The 26,493-nt window shown below is 44.0% G+C and overlaps 1 protein-coding gene across 1 annotated transcript in view; it reads right to left on the reverse strand.

Annotated features, from left to right (window-relative positions):
- LOC147441104 (uncharacterized) overlaps positions 1-17,233 on the reverse strand; it is a 37,114-nt gene extending 19,881 nt beyond the window's left edge. Inside the window, exons 1-4 of the mRNA XM_086482833.1 lie at positions 17,019-17,233; positions 16,633-16,683; positions 16,460-16,551; positions 16,265-16,378 (exon numbers count right to left, since the gene is read on the reverse strand). Of these exons, the coding sequence (XP_086338959.1) occupies positions 16,265-16,378; positions 16,460-16,551; positions 16,633-16,683; positions 17,019-17,145 (384 nt within the window). The 5' untranslated portion in view covers positions 17,146-17,233. The remainder of the gene's footprint in view (positions 1-16,264; positions 16,379-16,459; positions 16,552-16,632; positions 16,684-17,018) is intronic.
- Between the last annotated feature and the right edge of the window lie 9,260 nt (positions 17,234-26,493).

Below are 26,493 nucleotides of genomic sequence, written 5' to 3' on the forward strand. Positions count from 1 at the left end.
ACTGGATTAGCTAGTTGCTAATCCCTCACAGGTACAGTTAAATTTGGAGAGATTTCACGCGAGAAATCTTGTCCGATTCAAAGGACAAGTGTCACAAACGGGAGCGCATAACATTATAAAATATACTCGGATAAATAGATCTTATCACTTAATACTGAAGCCAGAGGTTATAGAGAGAAATAGAGAGAGAAAGAGAGTGAGAAGATCGACACAGTATTGGGGACCAGAAGATGGGTTGGTCCACCCCCGGTAATAGTATCTTTATTATTGAGGAGAAGTCTATATAAGCACTTGAACCGAACATATTACCACGTTCATTCTAGAATAAGACTTGATGGCTCCCGGAAGCCTCAGCTTCTTATTCCTAGGGCGGCAAAACCCTATTCCAAGGAACTTCCGTTCCTCATTCCAAATCCTCGAGAACCAAGGTTCTCGTCTTTGGATCTCACCTTCCAGACTCAGGGTATAGCATCCCTACAACTCTCTTCCGACTCCGTTTCCAGAATCCTCTTCCTGCAGAATAACTCTGCTTTCCTGGACACCAAGTCCTTCCCTTGGGAGTTTCAACTTCCGGATCACATCTCGAGTCTACCACTCTCGGATCCATATATCTACTTCCCAAACTCGGGTACGAAACCCTTGGGCTGATCTAGCTCTAGTTCCTCAAAGCGCTTTCTCCTACAGAGGCTCGTGCCTTCCTTTGCTCCTACCCCCTCGTGAAGAGGAAGTGAAACCGGCCCGTAGGGCGGTAGACATTAGCTTTCACCCGATTCTTTATTACTTGACTATACGACACAAAGCAATGACTTAAAAGGAACCTGTAACTAAGACTGGAATTACACTTCAAAACAAAAACCACGGCCAGGAAGCTAGAATGCTCCCAAGCAGACAACGACACCTGTAGGCCCCAAAGGTTGGCGCTCCTTTCGGTATTTCTTTATTCTTTAACAGAGGGAATACAAGCTGTGATTTCCTACAAGCTGCCCCGCACAATCCGGGCTGAATTGCACCTGTTTTGGCCCGATTTCGGTAACATAATTGTACTAGGTCGCTTCACAATCAGTATCCCCACACAATAGAGGGCTTTCTCGACGCATACAGACACTTTGCAAAACCTGGCGAGAATCTGCAGCACGCTGAATTCTCTGTTTTCTGCTCCGGAAATGCGCAAGATCACCTCTACAGCGGTCCCCTCGCATCCCCGAACCTCCTGGGGGTATTGGGGTCCGTTTAGGGCCGAAACCCTAAACCTGCAAAAATATACAGCAGGCTGTAATTCCCTGTTTCAGGCTCTGTTTCGCGTGCCGGTCACATCCGTAGCAAGTCCTCGAGCTCCCGCACCTGTAGGGCTACTTGCCCTTTGAATCGGACGAGATTTCGCACGTGAAACCTCTCCGAATTCACCTGTACCTGCGGGGGATTAGCCACTAGCTAATCCAGTACCTATGCAAGAGGCTCTTGCCTCGGCAATCACGCATGAACCCACACAACCCTCCTCCGAAGGCCCCACTCTCGTCGGCGAGAGTGGTCTACTATTGATTGCACAAAGTGGTACAATGACGATGCATGCAACTGATGCAACTTGGGACTATGTCGGTGACACTATGTCGGTGACGACGACGGGGACGACGACGATGACCTAAGGGCTGAAATCTGCGGTCTTCTATCTGCTGTCCATAAAAACGCTATGGCTGAAAATCTGGGACTGATTCGGGGCTGCTGAAAACGCTGTTTTGGCTGCATTTTTGAGGGCTGAAAATGGGGTTCTTCTGCAAGTGTTTAGGGCTGAATTGGCTGCTGTCCGTGAGGCTGAAAACGCTGAACTACCTGCTTCACCGAAGGCTGAAAATGAAAAACGCTGGCAGTATCTATAGCGTCAATGAAAACGCTAGGCATCTGGAAGTGTTGGCGATGAGGGGAATTGAAAACACCAAGGCTAGGGGCTTGAGGGCGATGACAAAACGCTAGGCTGAATGTGGGTGCTGAGGGTATGCCAAAACACCAAGTGCTTATGGTGATGAGGGGCTCTTGCTGAGAAGGTGCCTGTTGAGCGGGGAGCTCCTGCTGCCTCTTCTGCCATTGAGTGCTAACTTGGGTTTGCTTATATACAAACTTAGCAAAATTGCCCTACCTACTTTTGTTGGAAAGTCACTTAAAAATAATTAGTGAGAAATGTCAAAAATAGGGAAAATAGGTTAAATGCACTGGAAAAATCCCCTAACAGATTCTAATGGATTCTGATGGAAATTCAGATGATCATGTTGTGTGCAACCAGAGGATATGCATCTATACCAAGTGACTAGACATGCACGGTCTACGAATAGACTCACAAAAAGTGCCAGATCACTTCTAATCTAGACTGACTGGACTGACTGAACCCTGTTATGTTGTAGCTTGTCCACGGACACAGGGTTGGATGTGTCACGTGACATCCCCTCCTTTTCAAAGTGAGGTATTAGTACCGAACTGTATAGCATCGAGGGAGATCGCCAATAGCTTTCAGAATCCTAGAAAGGACTCTTCGCCGGCCCACGCTGATGTGTGGGTCGTGCGATACTTGAACTTCATAAAGGTCTGCAATGCCTTCTTCTTTGGGCCGCGCCGAAAGCGACACAAAGTCTTTTGTGGCTCCTTCGATGCTTCAACTTCGTCTAGACTCCTGCTTCTTTCTTCTTCAAGAATCTCCATGGCTGAAAATTCCAAAAACCACTTCCAACACAAAAACATGAACATACCTATTCCATGTAAAGTGAGTGGAAAAAATCTTGTCTTCGCTAAAGACTGTGTATGCAATGTAGATGAACATAGAGACGGCGTGACAACCCGTTCATCAAACACATGCAAACAATGAGATCGAATCTTTCTCTTATGATCTAGAGCAATCAACTGTGTCAAAACACAATGGAAATACCCACGCTTGGTGCTCATACTTTCATGTGCTCGTTCGGAAACTATGTCATGCCAAGGAAGAGACATCGAATGTGACTTCCTGACATACATGCTTTTCAGCTTTTCATGAGAAATCCGCATACATTCGTGCTCATCCATGAGTGAAACGTGCTCAACATACAATATGTCATGCCTAGTAAAAGGGATCACAACGTGCTGACTAAAATACAGGAAACGCTCACGAATGAAACATTCAAACAATGCGTGCCTATCAATCATGCAAACACATAATACTTCCTGTGCGGGTTCTTTGGACCTAGGCTCGAGAGCGAAGATCGATCCTTCGTGATTGATCGAATCTGCAACGAGGTTAGCTTCGCTAGAAAAAGCATCAACTAACACACCATCCTTGTGAACAATCACATCTTCTTCATGCAACTCATCATACTTGTGAGAAATCACATCTTGATCATGCAAATCATCATGCTTGTCTTTATTATCCAAATCATCATGCTGATCATTGTCAATCAAATCATCATGCTGCTCACAATCATGCAAATCCTGTGTGTCATGCTTTGGAGAAAAAGAGACTGAGAGAGTCTCCTTCTCCTGAATCCTTTCAATCTTATCCTGCATATTAGCAATGAGAGATGGAGAATGAACAATGTCCTCTCCATGAATGACAATCGGAGAATCACTTTTGGCATTGAGAGTGAAAGTGTTAGCCTCCCAATCAATGAGAGGGTTAGCATCACGAAACCATCGAATGCCCAAAATCATATCACATCCTGAGAGAGGACAAACAACAAATCTTCTAGTGAAGGCAGCTTTTTGAATTGCAAATAACACATCAAAGCACTCCTCCGTGATGAGAGCGTCCATACCGGGAAGAAAGCCAAAGACCTCGATAGGAGATCTCTGACTAACTTCGAGGCGGGCTCTCTCAACAAGAGAGCGACTGATCACATCATGCATACTACCTGGGTCAAACAATATGACAAAACGCTGCCCCGACGTACGACCATAACATTTAATGAGAGAATCATCAATGGGAGGGTTATGAGAAACTTGGGGCACACTCGTGTTATCATTAATTGCATTGACAGAGGAAGTGGGTTCTGTGGATTCTTTAGATTTATTCGATTCAAGCTTAGGACATGTTCTTTTTATGTGACCCTTAATGTGACAATGAAAACAACGACCTTCCTTAGAATAAGTGCTTTGCTCTTCCAATGTGATGTATCCTCCTACAATTCCTTGTGCTACCTTTTCATCTGGAGTAAGCTTAGGTTTAGCAATTGTGTTAGCCTTACCCTTAGATTCATTGAAAGAATTCTTTTCTCAAAGACTGTTGGAAGATTGATTGAAAGAGTTACCATTCTTACCATTCTTACCGTTTTGAGGGTTCTGAGAAGTCTGCGAGGTACTTGTGGACATCTTGTTCTCCTTAGGCTTTCTCTTGTTGTGCTTCATCTCCTGAGCGAGAGCAATCGCTACCGCCTTGTTGAGATCGATTGGATCGAAGACTTCTACATCAAACTTGATATAGTCGTCTAATCCAAAAAGGAATGCCTCTTTGCGTTCATCATCCGACTTGCGTAATTGAGTGCCGAGCTGCAAACCACGATTAGAAAAAGACATAACCGGCATATCATTTTGCTTGAGAGCGCGCCAATCGTCCTTCAATCGTGCGAGGTACTGAGGTGGCATAAACCCCGCCTTGAGCTTATCTTGGAAATCAGCCCAACTAAAAGAGGGGGGCGTGAATTCGTCGGCTTCCTCTAGGTGCGCGCCTAGCTGTGCCTCTTGCCATGCGTGGTACCAATTGATGGCATCACCGACAAGATACATAGCTGCCGTCAAAACCTTGCCATTTCCTGTCTTCTTAGTTGTCGCAAAATAAGCATTAAATTGATGCAACCAAGAATGAATAACCATAGCATCCATTTTACCATCATACTTACTGAAAGTCAACTTCTCTGTGACTGGATGCTTGAAATCCGCATCGTGGCTTGCGCCACCTGATGAACTCCCACGATCCTTGGGTGGTTCGGATTTCGAGGCTAGCACTTGTCGAAGCAATTCTTGAGTGCGTAGCTCTCTTTGAGCTTCACACTCGGCCTCCCTTTTTGCTTTTCGTTCATTTCGTTCATCGCGCTCGCGTTCGGAAGCAAAGCGATTTGTTTCTTGTTGTGCCAACGCAACTCGATTCGCTTCTTATTGTTGTATTGCATTTCTTTCATTGCGTTCCAAAGTAATGCAAGTCGCTTCTTGTTGTGCAAGCATCATGTCCATCATTGACTTGACCATCATCTCCATAGGAGTTACTATAACTCGTGGTGTAGATGGCGAAGAGGGAGGGTCGAAAAAATCTCCTGGTGAGGAAAATTCTTCGTTGCCTCTCTCATGCTCATCACCTGTATGCGAAGTATCCATTCCGCTTCGGATGACGACCATGCACTATGATCTTTGGTTCTTAAGTTCACGAGGAACTTGGGTTCTTGAGGGTCTTGGGGTCTTGGGTTCTTGGGTTCTTGAGGATCTTGAGGTTCTTGAGGGTTTCTTTCGCTTGCAAACCGTGTTTGAGAAGGATCTTCTCTTCACGCGAGTTCTACTCCTTTCTGCGGGCGCATCCCTTGGCGGCCTTGCGCTCACACAAAGTTTGCTTTTTCCCACCTCACGTCGATTGGCCAGCCGCTAAGTGCACGGTCCGCTCTCAATGAGTGAGAAGAGACACAAGGGGAGGCTGGACAAGCCCTTCTTTCCTCGGATTCCTGTCACTCTTCAAAAACACAATTAGGAATCGACATGCCCAAGTGAACTTGGGTTCGTGCGACCGCAACAAGCAAAAAAATTCTTGTGGTTCTTTCCTTGAGTGATACAGAATACTGCCAAAGCTCTGATACCAATGTAAGGTGCAGCGGAATGAATGTTTGCGCTTTGCTCAAGATAAGTAATCCATATTTGCTCAAGGTTCCTTTTAGTTCTTATGGAAGGGAGAGCCTTCCGTTTTTTATGGAAAGTGCTATGATCACGAACAAAGTGAGTGGACACTGTGCGTGCAAGTGTATGAGACTGAGAGAAAGAGAGAAGAGAGATACGACACCAAAGACGTTGTAAAACCCTCCTCCGAAGACCCCACTCTCGTCGGTGAGAGTGGTCTACTATTGATTGCACAAAGTGGTACAATGACGATGCATGGAACTAATGCAACTTGGGACTATGTTGGTGACGACGACGAAGGCTGAAATCTGCGGTCTTCTATCTGCTGTCCATAAAAACGCTATGGCTGAAAATCTGAGACTGATTCGGGGCTGCTGAAAACGCTGTTTTGGCTGCGTTTTTGAGAGCTGAAAATGGGGTTCTTCTGCAAGTGTTTAGGGCTGAATTGGCTGCTATCTGTGAGGCTGAAAACGCTGAACTACCTGCTTCACCGAAGGCCGAAAATGAAAAACGCTGGCAGTATCTGTAGCATTAGTGAAAACGCTAGGCATCTGGAAGTGTTGGCGATGAGGGGAATTGAAAACACCAAGGCTAGGGGCTTGAGGGCGATGACAAAACGCTAGGCTGAATGTGGGTGCTGAGGGTATGCCAAAACGCCAAGTGCTTATGGTGCTGAGGGGATCTTGCTAAGAAGGTGCCTGTTGAGCGGGGAGCTCCTGCTGCCTCTTCTGCCATTGAGTGCTAACTTGGGTTTGCTTATATACAAACTTAGAAAATTTGCCCTACCTACTTTTGTTGGAAAGTCACTTAAAAATAATAAGTGAAAAATGTCAAAAATCGGGAAAATAGGTTAAATGCGCTGGAAAAATCCCCTAACAGATTCTAATGGATTCTGATGGAAATTCTGATGATCATGCTGTGTGCAACCAGAGGATATGCATCTATACCAAGTGACTGGGCATGCACGGTCTACGAATAGACTCACAAAAAGTGTCAGATAGATCACTTCTAATCTTGACTGACTGAACCCTATTATGTTGTAGCTTGTCCACGGACACATAGGGTCGGATGTATCACATGACAACTGTACATTGGTCAAATGAGAAGCCCACTAGAGGGGCATAACATACTGCTGATAGGGGAGAGAGAGAGCAGTGCGTAGCGTGCAGGGCATCACTCCTAGCACTGCACTGTACATAAGAGGGAAAGGAAGCACTCCATAGCTCTTAACCTGTGACAGAGAGCTTGCAAATGAGCCTCCCAGCTATAAATTCAGCGCCACTTCTTCTTGCATGAGGAAAGTGCACAAAAATGAGCATTTGGCGCGTTTACAGGCCATTTCCCGTTTCGGGGTTGCCGCCTAAAAATCTCCCGACCAGTTGCCCAGTTGACTTCGCGGCAGAGTAATTAAATGTTCCCCTTGTCATACCGGAGGTAATGACGCGAACACATTTTCAGGTCCAAAATAGCAGTTCCCTAAATGTTAGGAGATGCTTCCAAGGCACTCACACTGGTCGTCTGACCATCAATCACCACTGGAACCACATCGGAAAATGCAATGTCGGCCAGCTATTAGGTGATTTACACTCGTAGCCCCACCGTGGCTAACCTTAGTCCATTTGCCCAACTTCAGTGCTCACTGGCCGTCTGGCCTAGACTCTCACTCTCCGCCTCACACCATGCAACTCGGGCATTGGCATTTCCAGAGGGGTGCTTTAAAAAAAGTCAAATAAAATTCCCCTAAAAAGAAATCAACAAGCAAAGTTGCCACAGACTCGTGACATACCCCCCTCTTGAAATCGCGAACGTCCTCGTTTGCATGAATATCAATCCATTAGTGTGTACAGCACTTCGTGGACACCAGTATCACGCCTGTCAACCTTTTCGTGTGTGTACACCTGGTTAACATGGTACGAGACATACATGCTCATAGTTAACACTCTTGTGTATTCAACACTTGTTAACTCATGTATGGTCTACCTGTGAGACTGTTTCATTGACATAGTGGATAGCTTTCACACTGTGCCACTGGCTTTAATAGAGTCCATAACTTTTAGTACACTTAGAATCCTTTCAAGCATAATAAACCAACAGTTTAAAAATGCATCAACATGTACTCATTACAAGCAATTGTTGTACTCTTGGCAACTGACAAGACATACTTACTTCTATAGCACTGAACAGACTTTTGGACAAAACTTTTATTCCCCAAGGGCAATTGCCAAGCAGGGTACACTTCTATTGCACTAAATCCATAGATACATGAGAAGTGCTAGCTCCTGGATCACCCCCCTCTAGCGCAGGTCTCTTTCCTTTTGACCTTTGCTCTTCTTGAGTTGGAGCATACGTAGGTGGTAAACCAGAGGCTTCAAGGTAGAGCTGCAATACATTTGGTGACTAACAATTCACTCTCTTCCATCCACTTTGCATCCATAGGTGGATAGTTCTTGTACTTCACCAAATATCGCCTTGTAACCTTGCCTTTGACTTTTCTTTCCTTGTGCGCCATGATTTGTTCTGGGACCAAAATTTCATCAAGCTCTTCAACTTCTGGCTGCTCTTCAACTAGCATATCCTCTGGCACATCACCAATAAATGGTTTGAGAAGACTCACGTGAAAAGCATTGTGAATCTTCCAGTTTTCACGCAATTTCAGCCTATAACTGACGTCACTCTCTGTTACTTGAAAAGGCCCATAGTAACGCATATTAAGCTTTGTAAAGAGACTTTCTTTACCTTTTCGCTTCTTTAAGCATGCCTTTTCAAATCGCAACAGTACCCAATCACCAAGTGAAAACAACAATTCACGACGGTGGAGATCAGCAGCTTTCTTTTGCTTTGCCTGTGTCCTTTCAAGGGCATGCTTTATCTTCTGGTACGTTTTATCCATATTCTGTACATATTGATCTGCTTGAAAGATCTTTTCCTTGGTATGCAAAACGGAAGGAACTTTCACATGACCTTCGACAATTTCAAAAGGTGCTTTGCCCGTTGAAGAATGCACTGTATTATTGTACGCATACTCAACCAACGGCAAATACTGCTCCCACTTGGCCTTGTGCTCTGACACATAGCACTTAAGCAGATCCAAGACAGTAGAATTTGCCTCTTCTGACTGCCCATCTGTCTGTGGATGAAATGACGATGAGAACTTAGCGTAGTGCCCATATTCTCAAATATGCCTCTCAAGAATAGACTTGTCATCCGTGGGTCACGGTCACTGACAATTGACTATGGCATACCCTGGTATTTAAAAATATTGTACATAAAGAGACGTGCCATTTGATCTGGTTTTATCTTCTTCCTAAGAGGAATGAAATGAGCTTGCTTGCTCAATCTGCAAATAATGGTCCAGATTCCATCATTCCCTGTCTGAGTTCTTGGAAGATCAAAGATAAAATCCATCGCTATGCTTTCCCATGGTTTATCTAGAATCGGCAATGGTTGTAAGAGCCTTGGTGCCTTTTGCCTGTCAAACTTGACCTTTTGGCAAATCACGCATGCCCTCTCTCACAAAGGCATCCACATCTCTCCTCAAGGTAGGCCAATAAAAGAATGTCTCAAACCACTTTCACTGTAGCATCTATACCACGATGCCCTGCATACGGTGGGACATGACTCTCCACCATGACCTTATGTCGCAATGGCCTAGTGACACAGAGTCTGCCATGCATCATCATAAAACCATCTCTGAGGAGGTAGTGCTCATGACATTGTCCTTCCTGTAACTGTTCGAAGATCCTTGCAAAGTCTTCGTCATTTGCATACTGTTCCTTCATGTCATCAAGCTCATGATGATAAGGAATTGACACAGCTGAAATTTGTGGCTTTCTTGATAACGCATCAGCCACAACATTCTTCTTGCCTTCCACATGCACAATCTGGAAGTGAAAGATGGAGAGAATGTTTGCCCATCGCATATGCTTTTCCGATAGCTTTGACTGTGTCAGAAAGTGTCGCGAGGTCTGATGATCCGTTTGGACAACAAAATCAACACCTAGCAGATAGTGTTTCCAACTTAAGAGCGCATGAATCACAGCCAGTAACTCTTTCATAGACCTACATGGTCATCTCTAGCCCTTGCAAGATTCTGCTCTCATAGGCTACTACCTTGCCATCTTGCATTAGCACTGCACCAATACTACTGCCACAAGCGTCACACTGGACCACGAATGACTTCCTGAGATCTGGCAAAACAATGATTGGACCTGAAGTCATCTTTTCCTTTAAGAGATTAAAAGCTGAAATCTCTTTCTGGGTCCATCTGAAAGTGACCTCTTTCTTTTGCAAAGCATGTAAAGGTGAAGCAATCTCTGCAAAGTTGCGAATGAATCTTTTGTAGTAGTAAGAACATAGCCCTAAGAAGCTACGGACGTCCTTAAAGCTGCCCATGTCTTGATTGCTTCCACCTTCGCAGGATCCATTTGGACACCATCCTTTGACACAATGTGTCCGAGGAAGTGGATCTCTTCCAAGAAGAACTCGCTTTTCTTGCCATTGATGAGCAATCTGTTCCTGCGCAACTCTTCGAACACAATGGTCAGGTGATGCCTATGCTCCTCTTCATTCTTCGAGTAGACTATCATGTCATCAAAGAATGTGCCAACAAAGTTCTGATATGGACGAAAGATCCTATCCATCATCCTATTGAACGTAGCAAGAGCATTCGTAAGACCAAATGCTCCTCTTCATTCTTCGAGTAGACTATCATGTCATCAAAGAATGTGCCAACAAAGTTCTAATATGGACGAAAGATCCTATCCATCATCCTATTGAACGTAGCAGGAGCATTCGTAAGACCAAATGGCATCACTAAGAACTCGTAGAGACCAAATGTCGTTCTAAACGCAGTCTTGTGCACATCCTCACACCTAATTTGAATCTGATGGTACCCACTTTTAAGGTCGATCCTGCTGAAAATTGCCGCACCCTCTAGGCGGTCAAGAATATCATCAATCCTTGAAATAGGAAACCTATTCTTGATGGTATTCTTATTCAATGCACGGTAGTCAATACACATGCGCCACGAGCCATCCTTTTTCTGTACTAAGAGCACTGGGGAGCAATAGGGTGACGAGCTAAGCTGAATCGGCCCTTTCTCTAAGAGCTCCTCCACTTCGCTCATAATCTCTTTCCGCTGCGCCTCACTAACCCTATACAGTGGCCTATTTGGTGGGCTACTACCTGGCACCAAATCAATCGCATGATCCTCGGGCCTCTCCGGCGGTAGTTGAGACAGTAATGAATTAGAAAAACAGCCATTAAACTTTTGCAAAAATGCTAACCTGTCTTTATCTAACACAGATAAATTTGACTCGCAACTATCTCAAACATCACGTGCAAAAACCAAGTACGCAGAAAGATGATTCTTTAATACAGAAATGATAGCAGAAGCAGACACAATAGGGACTGACTCTCCTTTTAGCTTTACATCCAAGATGTGAGTTTTGCCCCTATGCTGTACAGTGATCTTTTTGTTGTAGGCATCCAAGACTCCATGCACTCGGAACATCCACGGGATCCCCAACAAGACATCACATCCTTCCAGTGACATGATGTAGAACTCTTCTGTGTCCACATACGACTGAATATGCAGACGCAACTTTCCAATGATGAGAGTAACGCACTCTGATTGGCCAGGACATGTCAATCCTGCCTCTGCGGTATACCCCATCTCTTCAGCTCTGATGCCTAGCTTCATAGCTAATTCTGGCATGATAAAGTTCGCTTTCGCACCTGGATCAAAGAAGATAAGTGCCATCTGGTCTCTAACTTTACCCCACGCTCTGCATAACTCACTGGCATCTGTACTAGGCCTGTCGCCCAACATGTCTGGCACTAAACCTGCCAAGGGCATAGGCTTCTTTCCTTTCCAATCCTCCTTGTCATCTAAGTCAGCTGGCCTTTTCTTTTGTGAACGGTCGGTTGCAAAATGACCAGTCTGCTCGCATATAAAGCACTTGTTTTCAGCCATCAAGACCTTTTCCTTGGGCGTCTTACGCATAAAAGGCTTCCTTTTCTGCTTCCTTGCCTGCGCTCTAGAAGTCTCGGCTGAACCTTTGCCTTTATTGAACCTAGCTGGCCACTGGGACGCTTCAGGAGCCGCTCTCGTAAAGGGCTGCTTTGCTGAATTTTTCTTTTGTTGCCCTCCTTTCTCGTTGCTCGGAAACCCACTGTCTTCTCCTTTCAACAAGGCAAGACCAGTGTTAGCAACTTCCATAAGCTGAGTGAGGGTAGCCACTCTGTTCTTGGTACAATAATCGCGAAGCCCTTTAGGCAACCCAGAACGATACTTCTCTATCTACTCTATCAATGGCACAAATCTATAGGTCACTGAGAGTAACGCTTTACAAAACCTCCTATTGTACTCCAGCAAGCTCTTGCATGTAGCCGAAGTAAGCTGGTGCCAATCTGTCATGACATCGGCTTCAAATTCATCTAACAGCCAAGCAGATGCAAACATTTGCTTTAAGTAAACCCAAGTGGCGGGTGCCTGTCCTTGCATTAACAATGTCGTCCACCATGTGAACGCATTGTCCTTTAAGAAAGTGGCAGCTTTCCTGACTTTAGAAGCTTCTGTAAAATTCCCTCCTGCATAAGTTGTATCAAACTGCTAGAGGAAAGTAAGAGCCTTTGCTTTATCCTCGAAGCCACTAAAGGTGCTGAACTTCACAGCTGCACCTCCTTCTTTGTATGGTTTTGGCTTCTCTATTGGCCCCAAATTGTCATAGGGAAGCGTCTGCAGCATGGGCACTGTAGTAGGGACCATCTGTGCCCCTTGGTCATTGAGATTCTGCATCAAAGGTGCCATGTTTGGCTGCTGTCCAGAAAAACCAGCCATGCCAAAATTGACCTGTGGCACCCCAAACTAGCCCTGATTGCTCTGAAAGCCTTGCTGCATGCCAATGTTACCATTTGACGTCATGCCATGCATACCCCTAACATTGTTCCAGTCATGTACTGCTGGTTTCCAGGCGCATAACCAGCCATACTTTGGAACACGGACCCACCCCCGAAATACCCTGGATGTACCGTGGGTGGTGGAAAAACCCGACGCATTGCCTTGAGACTGGTTCCCTGTCCATTCAATGCAACATTTTGACCCTGAAAGGTGGCGGGCTGAACTGTCAAAACCTGTGGAGTAGGGATCCTCGCCACCTGTTCATGGTCAGGAGGGACCTGTCTAGGAGCCTGACGTGACTCCGCAACATGTGAATGCTCCCTATCCTGCTCAGTCGCATGGGGGACCTGGGCTTGAGCCTCAACAGGCTCTGTACGCTGAGGGCATTCCCTTGCCTGCTGTGACTTTAATGGTGCTTGCAGATAATCCATCAACCTGGGATTCTGCACCAAGTGAGTGAAGACATTCACAACAGCAACTAATTGTGTCCTGAACGCATCCTCTTCAAAGTGCCCAGTCATGAACCCTTGTACCTGTTCTCGCTGTGCATTCACACAAACAAAAGGCGTAGACAGTGGCAGTCGTGAACTCTCGCCAACTTCATGATGTAAAGGAATAGCCTGTCTACCTTGGGAAGAGGAACCCTCTTCTCTAGCATTGACTGTCCTGTCAGCCATAGTGTAATTCCAAGTTCCTATGCTTTGTGTCTTCGCCGCAAACCAACCAAGGCTCACTTCTTGAAAAGTGATCTTGTTCCGGCGACGGAACCATGAAACCGGCCCGTAGGGCGGTAGACATTAGCTTTCACCCGATTCTTTATTACTTGACTATACGACACAAAGCAATGACTTAAAAGGAACTTGTAACTGAGACTGGAATTACACTTCAAAACAAAAAGCACGGCCAGGAGGAAGCTAGAATGCTCCCAAGCAGACAGCGACACCTGTAGGCCCCAAAGGTTGGTGCCCCTTTCGGTATTTCTTTATTCTTTAGCAGAGGGAATACAAGCTGTGATTTCCTACAAGCTGCCCCGCACAATCCCGGCTGCATTGCACCTGTTCTGGCCCGATTTTCAGCAACATAATTGTACTAGGTCATTTCACAATCAATATCCCCACACAATAAAGGGCTTTCCGGACGCATACGGACACTTTGCAAAACCTAGCGAGAATCTGCAACAAGCTGAATTCTCTGTTTTCTACTCCGAAAATGCGCCAGATCACCTCTACAACGGTCCCCTTGCGTCCCCGAACCTCCTGGGGGTATTAGGGTCCGTTTAGGCCCGAAACCCTAAACCTGCAAAAATACACAGCAGGCTGTAATTCCCTGTTTCGGGTTCCATTTCACATGCCGGTCGCATCCGTAGCAAGTCCTCGAGCTCCCACACCTGTAGGGCTACTTGCCCTTTGAATCGGACGAGATTTCGCATGTGAAACCTCTCCGAATTGACATGTACCTGCGGGGGATTAGCCACTAGCTAATCCAGTACCTGTGCAAGAGGCTCTTGCCTCGGCAATCGCGCATGAACCCACACAACTGTACATTGGTCAAATGAGAAGCCCACTAGAAGGGCATAACATACTGCTCATAGGGGAGAGAGAGAGCAGTGCGTAGCATGCAAGGCATCACTCCTGGCACCGCAGTGTACATAAGAGGGAAAGGAAGCACTCCATAGCTCTTAACCTGTGACAGAGAGCTTGCAAATGAGCCTCCCAGCTAATTCAGCGCCACTTCTTCTTGCATGAGGAAAGTGCACAGAAATGTGCCACTTGGCGCGTTTACAGGCCATTTCTCGTTTCGGGGTTGCCGCCTAAAAATCTCCCGACCAGTTGCCCAGTTGACTTCGCAGCAGAGTAATAAAATGTTCCCCTTGTCATACCGGAGGTAATGACGCGAACACATTTTCAGGTCCAAAATGGTAGTTCCCTAAATTTTAGGAGATGCTTCCACGGCACTCACATTGGTCGTCTGACCATCAATCACCACTGGAACCACATCGGAAAATGCAATGTCGGCAAGCTATCAGGTGATTTACACTCGTAGCCCCACCGTGGCTAACCTTAGTCCATTTGCCCGACTTCGGTGCTCACTGACCATCTGGCCTAGACTCTCACTGTCCGCCTCACACCATGCAACTCGGGCATTGGCATTTCCAGAGGGGTGTGCTTTAACAAAAAGTCAAATAAAATTCCCCCAAAAAGAAATCAACAAGTAAAGTTGCCACAGACTCGTGATAGGAAGTACACCTGCAAACACACACAAACACCGGAAAACAATTCGTATGGCGAATCCACAATTGATACCTCTCGCTCTTTGCGCAAGAAAAGCGACCTCCATGTTTCGTAGTCTTGCCATCTCTTGCGTCTTTCGACGGCAGTTCCTCTTGCTGAGACTGGTAACTCCTTTCTGAGAGAGGGCATGTGATGCTATTATAGCTCATTAGCCACAGCAGGAATAGTTGAGCGATGGCTGCCCGTGTAGAAATCGCGGCGGGTTTTTTTTTCTTCTTTTTTTTTTTGCTCTTTTGCCAAAAAGAGGGAGAGAGAGAAAATCGTTGGCCGGTTTTTGCTACTTTATTTTCCAGGTGGTTGCCCACTTATTAAGTGGCTTGCCAGTCACTTTTAAAAATGGTCTGATTCTGCCCAAAAACTCAATAAAACCTTAAAAGTTATAAACAATGCTAACACAGCACTTCCCAGGCATCCCTGGATGCAATCAAATGCACAATTGCAATGCAGACATAGACTTCCTCGCGGGAAAGCATTTGCTTTCTCGAAAAGCAACCTACTTTCTCATAAAGCAATTGTACTTCCTCAAAGTTTCCTCTGAACCCATCTTCATTCAAGTGCTTGTTCATCCTTGTGCACAATTCTAACACAGTTCGGAATTTCCTCCTGACTATGGATATTCCCTTTCCCATGCACCCGTCACCCACCTTGTGACGCATCAAGAATTCCCATCACCTAGTCCTTTCCTACCGAACTTACAGTACAATCTTCTTCACGATGCTCTACGTCACCCATCCTATGACACATCACAGATGTCTTATTAGGTGCAGCAGAAGTGAACATTGAACTTTGCTCAAGATTGAGTGTTGCGGACTGTGCTCAAGGATTCATTTTACTTACGGAAGGGAAAGCCTTCAGTTCCTTTAGTGAGAGAGTACACATGTTGCTCCATCAAGTTGCCAAAGATCAGGACAAATCTAACATGAGATAATTAAATGTATTGTGAAGAATAAATGAATACTATCCCTTAACATAAGTTTTAGAATGTCTGCTTAAAGTTGCAATAAGCCCGGTCATGTCCAAGTGGGGCAATGGTTGACCTCACCATGAAAAAGAACTAAGCATGCCTTTTCTATCATGATAAGGTGAGTGAATCACTTTGATATGGTCAAAATGAAGAATCAAACTGGGTTTAGGTAGCAATTTTATAATAGCAAAATGAAAGAATCATAGAATTATACATGTTGATCAACTGAAGTAAGAACCAGTCCAGAAACAAAGGGGCATAAAAGGCAATGCTTACTGCTTCACATAATTTGCATGCAATACATCGCTCCTCTCCAGTTGGATACCTACGTAAAGCATGTTCTCCACGGAATCGAGGACTCAATGGGCCTTTTTCAAAAGGATAATTGATCTGTAACAAAATCCATGAATGTGATAAAGCTTGACATGTAAAAGTCAAAAGGAACCAGAGAGAAATGAAGCGAAGACATACCGTCACTTTTTTGTCAAAGAAATACTTCAATGTAAGCGACATTCCTCGAAGTAGCTCAGTCAAAAAAAGAGTGTTCATACTTCTGTCAAGAACTGAGAATCAAAATAAGCTCAGATTAAGAATAACACCAGTCTAAATGGTAGTAATCAACCATCCAAGCAAGAGAAGAATACCAGAGCTCCAATCTTTAGAATATTCATCGAGAGCTTTTGCTGCATGTGATGCTGAATAGAACAAGTGAAAATTCAGTGTTCCACTATCAGATTTATCACACACACGACAAGATAGTCTCACAAAGACCTAGAGCTCACGCCATGATAAACTGAAGAAATCAATCAAACGGCCAAGGGCACTGAGCAGCAACCAAATTCTAGAAATGCCTATGAATATATAACCTGACCGATTGTACAAGAATAAATCTACGGCAAGAGGCCAAGCCTTGCTCCTCAAATGGCAAAACAAAATTGACATTTGACAGAAACAGAGAAAGCAACAACAAGTGTGCGTGTTTCGAAACAACAAAGCACATGCCAAAGGAGGATTTTTGCAGAGAGCCTACCGCTTTCTGTGGGAGCGGGGATCGAGCGAACGGTGGAGCGTCTAGCTGACGATGATGCTTCCCTGACATGCGTCCGGGCGGCAACGGCGCCATGGCCAACAAGACGAGTGCCTGCACGCTTCAACATATCTCCTCTGAAGGCTTGCTCGATGAGTCGCAGGGCGGTTTAAGTACTTGTGCTCATTCTCCTGTTCAACGCAATTGACACGCTCTTTCAAATCAAGCCATATAATGTCTTTGAATGCTCATTAGACCTATATAATGTCTTTGAATGCTCATTAGACCTATATAATGTCTTTGAATGCTCATTAGACCTATATGCACTCCTCGTTTACTAATTGACACCGATCTCCTCAAAGGGGATCGATGGTCTCATCAAAAGGCGTCGGCGGCGCTCATCTACTCCGTCTGATCGCAGATGGACTCTGTTATGGTCGCAGCGTGATCATCATATGATGTGATCACAATGTGGTTTTGCTATAATCACAATGGGATCACAACGTGATTTTGCTAAAATCACAATGTGATTGACATGTGAGCTACACATGCGATGTGATTCAAATGTGATCGTTGTGTGATCCACCAAACCGTCAAAATCTGGTGTTTTCTTTATATTGTTTATTTATGCACTACCTTTCAAGTCGCGATGGAGGTGCACATCGTGTGGTTGAGTGTCCTATTAGGCTACAAAAGAACGCCACACTAATGCAAACCAATCGAACGGTCATGGATACATGTTGGAAGAGGGGAAGATCGGTTGCTTTGACAATTCAACAATTCCTCACAAACATCACCATCAACTTGTCACCTTCTCTCCCAAATCCAAGTAGATACACACCTAGACTAAGACAAAACCCACTCACACACACACACACACACACACAAAGAGAATAGATTTGACAAAGACAGAGTGTAAGAGATGTAGACATGATTAGAGGGTACACAACACGATTTAGCATAGTCTAAGAGAGATGAGAAGCGAATATTACAAGTGAATGGCTTAAAATCATAGCCCTAAACTCAACGGTACCTTCTTGTGGAGTTTGGTATTTAAATCATTATTTGAGTTTTTGGGTGCCAAAATTGGAGGCCCCTCTTTTACATCTAGTCTACTTTATTACTTGAGTGGAGTACATCACTTATTGCATGCCCCATAAAGGTGAGTTCTCACAAGCTATTTACAAGCATCCATAATGGCTTATTGAATAAAAAGTCCAAAATATTGTGCAAAGGTAAAATGACCGAGAGGGTTATTATTTGCCAACGCCTCCTTTTCAACTCCCAGAATTTCAATCTACAAATCATCATCAACTCACTATTGGTAAAATCAAATAGAAAACACATAATTAACCATTACACTAGCTATCCCAATTGCAATTAACCACATACAATGGGAGGGTGTGCAATATCGTAACAATACACCTTACATGTATATCGTTTATTCCCATTGAAAAAAGGGTGTTAATTTGTCTCGTGGAATGCCCACCAAAAAATCACTACCTTGCCAACGGTGGCACTGCCTTTGAGAGAGAGAGAGAGAGAGAGAGAGAGAGAGAGAGAGAGAGAGAGAGTTAACATCTAATTGGCACCAAGTTGAATATTATAATGGGAAAGGAAAATGAGGAGACAAAGCCTCTTTAGCAAAGCAAAGCAACACGGTGAACTCAGCCTCATCATGCAATGTGGATGAAGTCTTCTCCAAAAGTTGTGTCTCGATCCAAGGTTGAACCGCCCCCGCTTATGTATATATCTCCACAAACCAATAGCTCCATAAAATGTTTTTAAGAGCCGACCCTACCACCTCAGAAGACATGAAGCTCTAATTTTTATGGCCTGCCCTAACATCGTGACATAGCCAAACGAGTCTGTGACCAAAGAGGGAAAGAGAGTGGAGTTGACCATTGCTACTACCAGGAATACAACGTTAGAGGGGAATCTCAATGAGATTTTTGGGAGTCTACAACATGAACGAGCATCTTATGAACAATTATTCAAAGGGCAAAATGAACTATTGTTTTCTGTTGGAAAAAGGACAGATGTAGGTGTTGTTGGGTTAGTGAGTCAACGAGATGAACTTAATAATAAGTTCACAATGGCCAACAAACTGACAGGCGAGTAAGATGTGCTTGATAAGGTTCTCAAGGACAAGAAGAGCACTCTTGAAAATGTTTGTGCTCAAACTCGCTAAGGGTACTTCAAATTCAATTGGTTGTGTCCTTACATCAAGAGTTACAGCAGCAACGGAGATGGAATGTAACTCTTCAATCAACTTGCAAGGATAATTGTGTTGTTACCATATGGGTGATGGCATATATAGGTGGTACCACTTTTGGCACCTTCTGATGGTACCACCAATAGCCCCCTAATAGCCCATAAGAGGAGGCAACTTGAGTGTTTTTCAAATCTAAAATTGGAGAGAGAGGGAAAATATGTTTTCAAGGGTAATAAGTTATTATAAAAGCATGCAAGTTGTACATGCGTATCAAGCTAATATGATCGGATGATTACATCCCACACATGTGGCCTCCCATACTTTCAAAAGTGCATTAATGTAAAGTTGTGGCCCCCGCCAGTCTCCTCATTGTCATCCTCTGCACAAGCTTTGAGACTCTTCTTACATTGCTTTAAGACTCAGATTCTTGCATCATACCCTGCGCCTTGCTACTTCGCCTTTGTGTTCTTAGCACAGTCTCCCTGGCATTTGATCTTCACTGCATGCAGAAATGAGTGCTTCCTCCTAGAGGACAACACCCTCTCGGAGGTCCAAGAGAGTGGTCGACGAGCATGCAGAGTCTGTTCAAATGACTCCTTCCCCCGTGCCAGAATCTGCACCTGCAGATTATGAATCTCTCTCTAAAAGTGGCCCCCTTACAGCTAAGTCTGCTCGGAAAGGTAATGTGCTACCTCACCTTATCTATATGCAATCCATGTATTGCATGCATGTTAGAGTCATTCCTATGCACATGCATGTCAATTTTGGTGCAACAAAACTAACTATCTTTCCCTCTTATTGGCAGCATCTTCAGAGTACCCGACATTATTATGTTTTGCTTCTCAGCGTTGGAGCTACACGAGGAGTATGGCATGAGCCTTGAGGGCAAGCTACCCAAGGATCTCACTGAAGTGGACTTGCCACCTGACCAATGGCTGACTATGTTCAAGTTCCCTTAGAAGAAGCAGATGTAGGTCTTCCTCAGCATGGTTCATGACCATCTCTACAACGATTGTCGCCTCCTCTAACAGAAAGTGTACCAGGGCGCCCCTTCCAATGTGAACTCATGACAAAGTTTGCAAGGGGGTTTGCCTATGAAAACTGTATTTGCTACCAAAGCAACTCCTAAAGGCCACAGGATTGCATGGGCAGTTGTCGGTGGAATGGTATTGGAGAATGTGAAGTCGCAAAAGGGGGGCCTAAATACAAAGGCGATGAAGTTCAAGTCTGATTACGATGTGTCTATATTACCAGGACACTGGGATTTTGGTGTAGACTCGTACGGAGTTGCTGTGTCCAGCCTCTCATCGAAGCATTTTGATGTCCAATCCCAACCCATGTACACAGAGTGGGTTGAACAAATTGCCGATGACCTTGACCGCCAAGCCAATAAAGTTGAAGACAAGGTCGCCTCCGCCAAGGCTATCTTGGCTGAGAAGCGTGATTTATGACTGCATAAGGAAGGTAGCCATAGTGTTTGTGCTCCAATTATTATGGAGATGGAGAAGTTGAGAGCAGAGCTATGGACACTGAATGGAGCCCCAACAGAGAATGTAGCTTTTGTCCTCTAGAAAGAAGCCGAGGTCAAAGTACTCACAGGGGTGTTGAGCCTGAGTGGTGTGTCATCAAATGCTGAAAATATGAAGGAGGAAGTTACTGCTCTGCAAGTACAGTTTCCAATTACATGAATTTTCATCAATAGTTAAGCACTTCTAATCACTTTGAAGCACACTCCTAAACACTTTAAATAGCCTCAAAGTGCTTAGAAACGCTTCATAGTACTGCAGAGTGCTAAGAAGTGCTTCAAAGAGCTTATTAAAGCTTGCAAGCACTTCCAAACATTGGAGGGGATATTTAACTGCTCTAAAGTGCTCAACAAGGGCACGTTGAAGCACACTTCTAAGCACTTTGAAAACTCTCAAAGTGATAATAAGTGTTTCAAAGTGCCCTCAAGCCCTTAGAAGTGCTTCAAAGTGCTTATTAAAGCTTATAAGCACTTGAGGGCACATTTAACTGCTCTAAAGTGCTTTTGAGTGCTTAATAAGGGCATTTTGAAGCACTTCGAGGCACTTTGAAGCACCCTAAACACTTTGAGAAGCCTCATAGTCCTTAGAAGTGCTTCAAAATGCCTCAAAGTACTTCAAAGTGCTTATTAAAGCTTTCCAATACTTCTAAGCACTTGAGGGCACTTTTAGCTGCTCTAAAATGCTTCAAAAAGCCCTTATTAAGCACTTTGAAGCACTTTAATGCTTAAAGATGCCATAAAGTGATTTCCTACACTTCTAAGCACTTGAGGGCACTTTTAGTTGCTCTAAAATGCTTCAAAAAGCCCTTATTAACCACTTTAATGCTGAAAGATGCCATAAAATGCTTGGAAGTGCTCGCAAGTGCTAGAATCTAAGTGATTAACAAGGGTTTTTATCAATATTCAAGTGCTTTAAAGCACTTGTAAGCACTTTGAAAATGCCTAGAAGTGCTTTCAAATGCAAAGAAGTGCTAAAAAGTTGCTACAGGTGCTTCAAAGTGCTTATTAAAGCTAAACAGTGCTTCAAAGTGCTTATTAAAGCTAAACAGTGCTTCAAAGTGCTCAAAAGTGCTAGCATATAAGTGATTTACTTGGATTTTTATTAGTTGCCATGCACTCTGAAGCACTTCCATGCACTTTGAAGCATTTCTAAGTACTTTGAAGTGCTCAAAAGTGCTTTGAAGTGCAACTATGCTATAAAGTGCTTAGATGTGCTCATGAGTGCTTCATGGTTGATTATCTAATCCATAATTATCTTCTATTTTGTTTTTTTCATAGACAACAATTCATGAGATAGAGAGGGTGCATTGTGATCTTAAAAGGCAAGCCTCTTTCATGAAGTAGGCTTGCAACTTTGTGAAGCGAGAGGGCAGGGCTACCCTACCACCCAAGACTGTGTTGGTTGCTGATACTATGATAATTGGAGGGATGCACCAATCATACACACGAATCTCCATTTAGAAGTGGGATGTATCTCTAAAAACAAATTACGTCCGTACCCATATGATGCAACCTTGTCCTTTTTCTTGCATTTTCCATCTCCATTGGGATAGCGGCCTATTCATTAATCCACGAGCAAGTCATATTCCTTCCCTTTGCATTGTATATCCAAGGAGAACTAGCCTAATCCCTAGCTGCTACATCCTATTTGGAATGATTGTAAGTCTCGTTTGTCATGTTGACCTTTCTCAGTCCAACATTCCCATTGCCAACGCAAGTCCATAATTGTATGATTGTTCCCTCACACTGAGGCATTGTAACAGTCCCAAATCAAGTCCATTCTCGAACCATATTTGGCCCTTCGAGACTCATAAACACCACCATAATGAGGCTATTTTTCTAATATCCACTACTCATCCTAGTTTAAATTATTCTATCCAATCTTTGTTTTCACATTATCAGCTAATATCATAGGTAAATCTTCGCTTCTATCACACAGAAATTTGTCTTCAATACACTGTAAGCAAATCTAACTCAAACAATGTAAGAACCGAAAGAGATTCACGGTATAGATTTTGTAATGATTGTTCTCTTTCTCATATCATTTCTCTAGTTCTCACTTTGGTTACTAATTAAATTCTCATTACTCAGAAGACTTTCTTATGACCTACTTACTTAATAGTCTATCTTCACTAGCTGTCACTCGAATAACCTCTATAATTCCTAGTTTGTGATCATCCTACGTATGTATATTTCACTAATAAGTAGGATATTTTGTCATGAATCTTACTAATCACATCGTAAATCCCCTTCTTTTATTTTTACAGTGTTACTTATCACATTCAGGTGATATTTCACTAACACTATTCTACAAGATTATCGGTTGTTACAACCCTCCCCAGCTTGTATGAGCATTCTATTTCTGTGCGACACCCTATTCCAAATTTTCATTCTTTCAATTATAGCTTTCTATGCACGCACACACAGGTACATACATTTTTTGTCATAATAAGTAATTTCTAATCCTCCTAAATGATTTTCTCATGTTAAACTGATTATTTAATATGGGGAAGTACTAGGGGAGAAAAAGCTAGAATATTGGTTAAGCTAGCAGGCCGGTCACAATAGGGATCCAAAGGGGAGGCCGTCTACAAAAGAGCAATGTGCAAAAATGGGCTTCAAAGACCTTAAGGTTCAGCCCATTAAGACTTCGAAAATGCTAAGGTTCCAAATTCAAAGGTAATGTCCAATGGTCAAACTCTAGGTAAAATTGGATTCTTATGTGAAGACCATAAAGTCTTCACATATCCCTAGATAGGAGGGGCGAGCCTTTCTTGTAGGGGATGAGAGAGAAACACACACACACTCTAGCAAGCTCCCCTTACACAAAGGGAATAGGGGACACATGTTAGCTCGCTAGCCTAGTTGCCCCCAAGGTGCATTCAAATCCTATTGGATGGCCATAGATGTGGACCAATGAGAATTTAATTGCATTATTTAATTACCTAAAGCTCTCACAGAAGGGGAAAGGGGGACACATGTCACAAGCTATCACTTTTGCTTCTTAATTATCATTGGCTAAGCTTTGCAAGGTCCAATGGGATGTCAGCATGAGTAAAAATCAAGAGGGGTCGACCAAGAGAGAGAAGGGGCTGATTTTGGCAAGGTATTATCACACACACACTGACACAATCTCATGTGCGAAGTAATGAAGACTCACTCTCCTTCTCAAGCTTTAATGCAAAGCTCATCATCTACTCCAAGCTTGTGAGAAGGGAGGCCTACACCAACAACTCTTGGCTTTGTGATGCAAATCCAACCAAGAGCCAAGCTCCAATGCATGCTCATCTCCTCTACCATGCTAATTACTAAGCTATGCTAAGCTATTAGGAGTGATTATGCGAGGAGATATACTTCTTTCTCGTAAGAATACTCCTTCTTCCTCTTGATCTACTCTCATACCTCGCTAGCTCTCACCATCTTCAAAGGTGTGAGAGGTCTTGGGTCTGAGATCGTGAGGGAATTGATGTTGTGCTTTATAAGTGTGAGCAAGGTGCTTGAAGCTTCCATCTTCATTGCACCAGCAAACAAAGTATTGTATTGTAAAATGTCTCCCTTGATGGGAGAAACCTATAATACAAAGCCTTTTGGAGGGAAGACCGCCAGCTCCATGTAAATACGGTCCTCAACTGTTGTCAATAGCTTTATTTCTCTCTCTTTTCGAAGTATTGTTCATGCCTATCTAACTAGGTGTTATGCTTTTTGTTGCTCTCTCCATCCAAGCACTCTTGCTATGGTCATTAGGAATCTATTCTAATGAAATGCTCACTATGTCTATGCTATTTTTGTTACCATATACATGTGGTAGTGATGTGTGTGAACACACTAGGACCGCCGAGGCATTTTTTCCCTCTTTAGGAGGTTTTTCCCCCCGTGCATTGTATATACGCCCATCACTCTAGGGCTATCCATCTTTCCATTGCACACTAAGTAACACACTCTCAATTGTGTGCCTTGAGCTTCCTTCATCTTCTCCAAGTTGTGTGTGTTTCTATGCAACCCTAATTCCAACAATTGGTATCAGAGCAGGTCACGTCCTCCCGGGCTTAGTCGCCAGCTGCTCCAGCACATGCCTACTCACTTTCTCCGATTTCAGTGAGCTTTTGCGAGCGTTTGCAGGTCGACAAAAATTTTGGGTGAAGCTCGAAGAGCTCGGTCTGCTCAGAATTTTGATTTGGGCTCATTTCGGTCTCCGTTTCCACTACAGGCAGTACTGCACAGGCTATTTCGTCATTTTGTGCAGAATTTCTGTCAGTGCCGTTTTCTGCATAACAGGTGCCTTATAGTCTTCTACGGTTTGTGCTATATAGCACAGGTTGTTCCCGCTCCATTTCTCCTATTCTCGGGCAGTTTTCACATCAGGTGCAACATTTACCATGGCTGACAACAACACAGATGTGTTCAAGATGTTTGTTGTTGAGGACAGGTTGGATGGGGACAACTACCCTATGTGGGCTTATATGATGCAACATGTTCTTGCATCAAAGGGTGTCTGGAACATTGTGGAGGGCATTGATGTACGTCCTGGTTCTGAGGATGTAGGCGATGTTGAGGATGTTGCAGGTCTTGCTGCAAGGATTGCAGCTGTTAGAGTTGTTTTGACTACGACAGAACAAGCTCGTTGGGATGTTAAGGATGCGCAGGCTCATGCATTGATTGCGTTGTTTGTGAAGCGCACCATTGTTCCTCACATCCGTTTAGCAAAATCAGCAAAACAGGCTTGGGATATTTTAGCAGGTCTTTATGCAAGCCGCAATGAGGCTAAAATTGCTTTGCTGCGTAAAGATCTGGAGTCGAAGATTATGCATGAGGAAGATGATATGGACACTTTCCTTACTAGTGTCAAGGATATCAATGAGCAGCTTATTTCTGTAGGTGAAGTCATTTCAGACAGTTCCCTTGTGCAGACTGTTCTTGATGCCTTACCAGATTCCTACCAGACTTTTGCTAGTACTTGGAGACTGATGACCCAAGGAAATCCTGAAGTTGTCAAGTTTGATGCATTATGCACATTGCTGTTGCAAGAGTCACTTTCTAGAAAAAACAGGACTAGGCAGCGTGCAATTGAACAGGCTTTTACTGCTTCTCAAAGAAAGGGTGGTAACAATAATGCAACCACTTCTTATGGTTCTACTGCGAGTAGCAAAAATTATGTTCCTAATGCTTCTGCTGGCAGCAATTCGTCTGGAAATTCTGGTGATAAGGGCAAAAAGAAGATGCGTTGCCATTATTGTAAAGCCAATGATCACTTGATCAAGTCGTGTCCTAAGTTGAAGGCCAAAGAGGCTAAGAAGAAAGAGGGTGGTTCCACTACAAATGTTGGTTCCACTACAAATGCAGCCATTGTTGAGTCTTCTGTGAAAGGAGACTGTAATGCAGATGTTGATGTAGAATGGGCTTTTAGCGCAGAGTGCACTTACAATCCTGCTGTCCATGATGCATGCTTGTCAGTTGTTCGAAGGACAATGTCCAAAAGTCTCCTAAGGGCAACTCCAACAAAGCTAAAGAGAAGGGAGTTTATAAAGGGAACAATAAACTCTCTCCTGAAGAGCTTGAGCATTATCGCAAGGATAACCGGTGTTTCAAGTGCGGCGAACAAGGGCATGCGTACCGCGCTTGTCCCCAAAAGAAAAACCTTATGATCCTCCTACAACTACCTTGGTCGAAATCCAAGAGGAGGAAACTCACCACAAAGGATCTCCTCTATGCCATGCTTGGGGAAAGGTAAGAGAACACGA

This window comes from Adiantum capillus-veneris, chromosome 15, assembly GCF_014529385.1.
Source record: "Adiantum capillus-veneris isolate H3 chromosome 15, ASM1452938v2, whole genome shotgun sequence".
Classification (NCBI taxonomy): Eukaryota; Viridiplantae; Streptophyta; class Polypodiopsida; order Polypodiales; family Pteridaceae; genus Adiantum; species Adiantum capillus-veneris.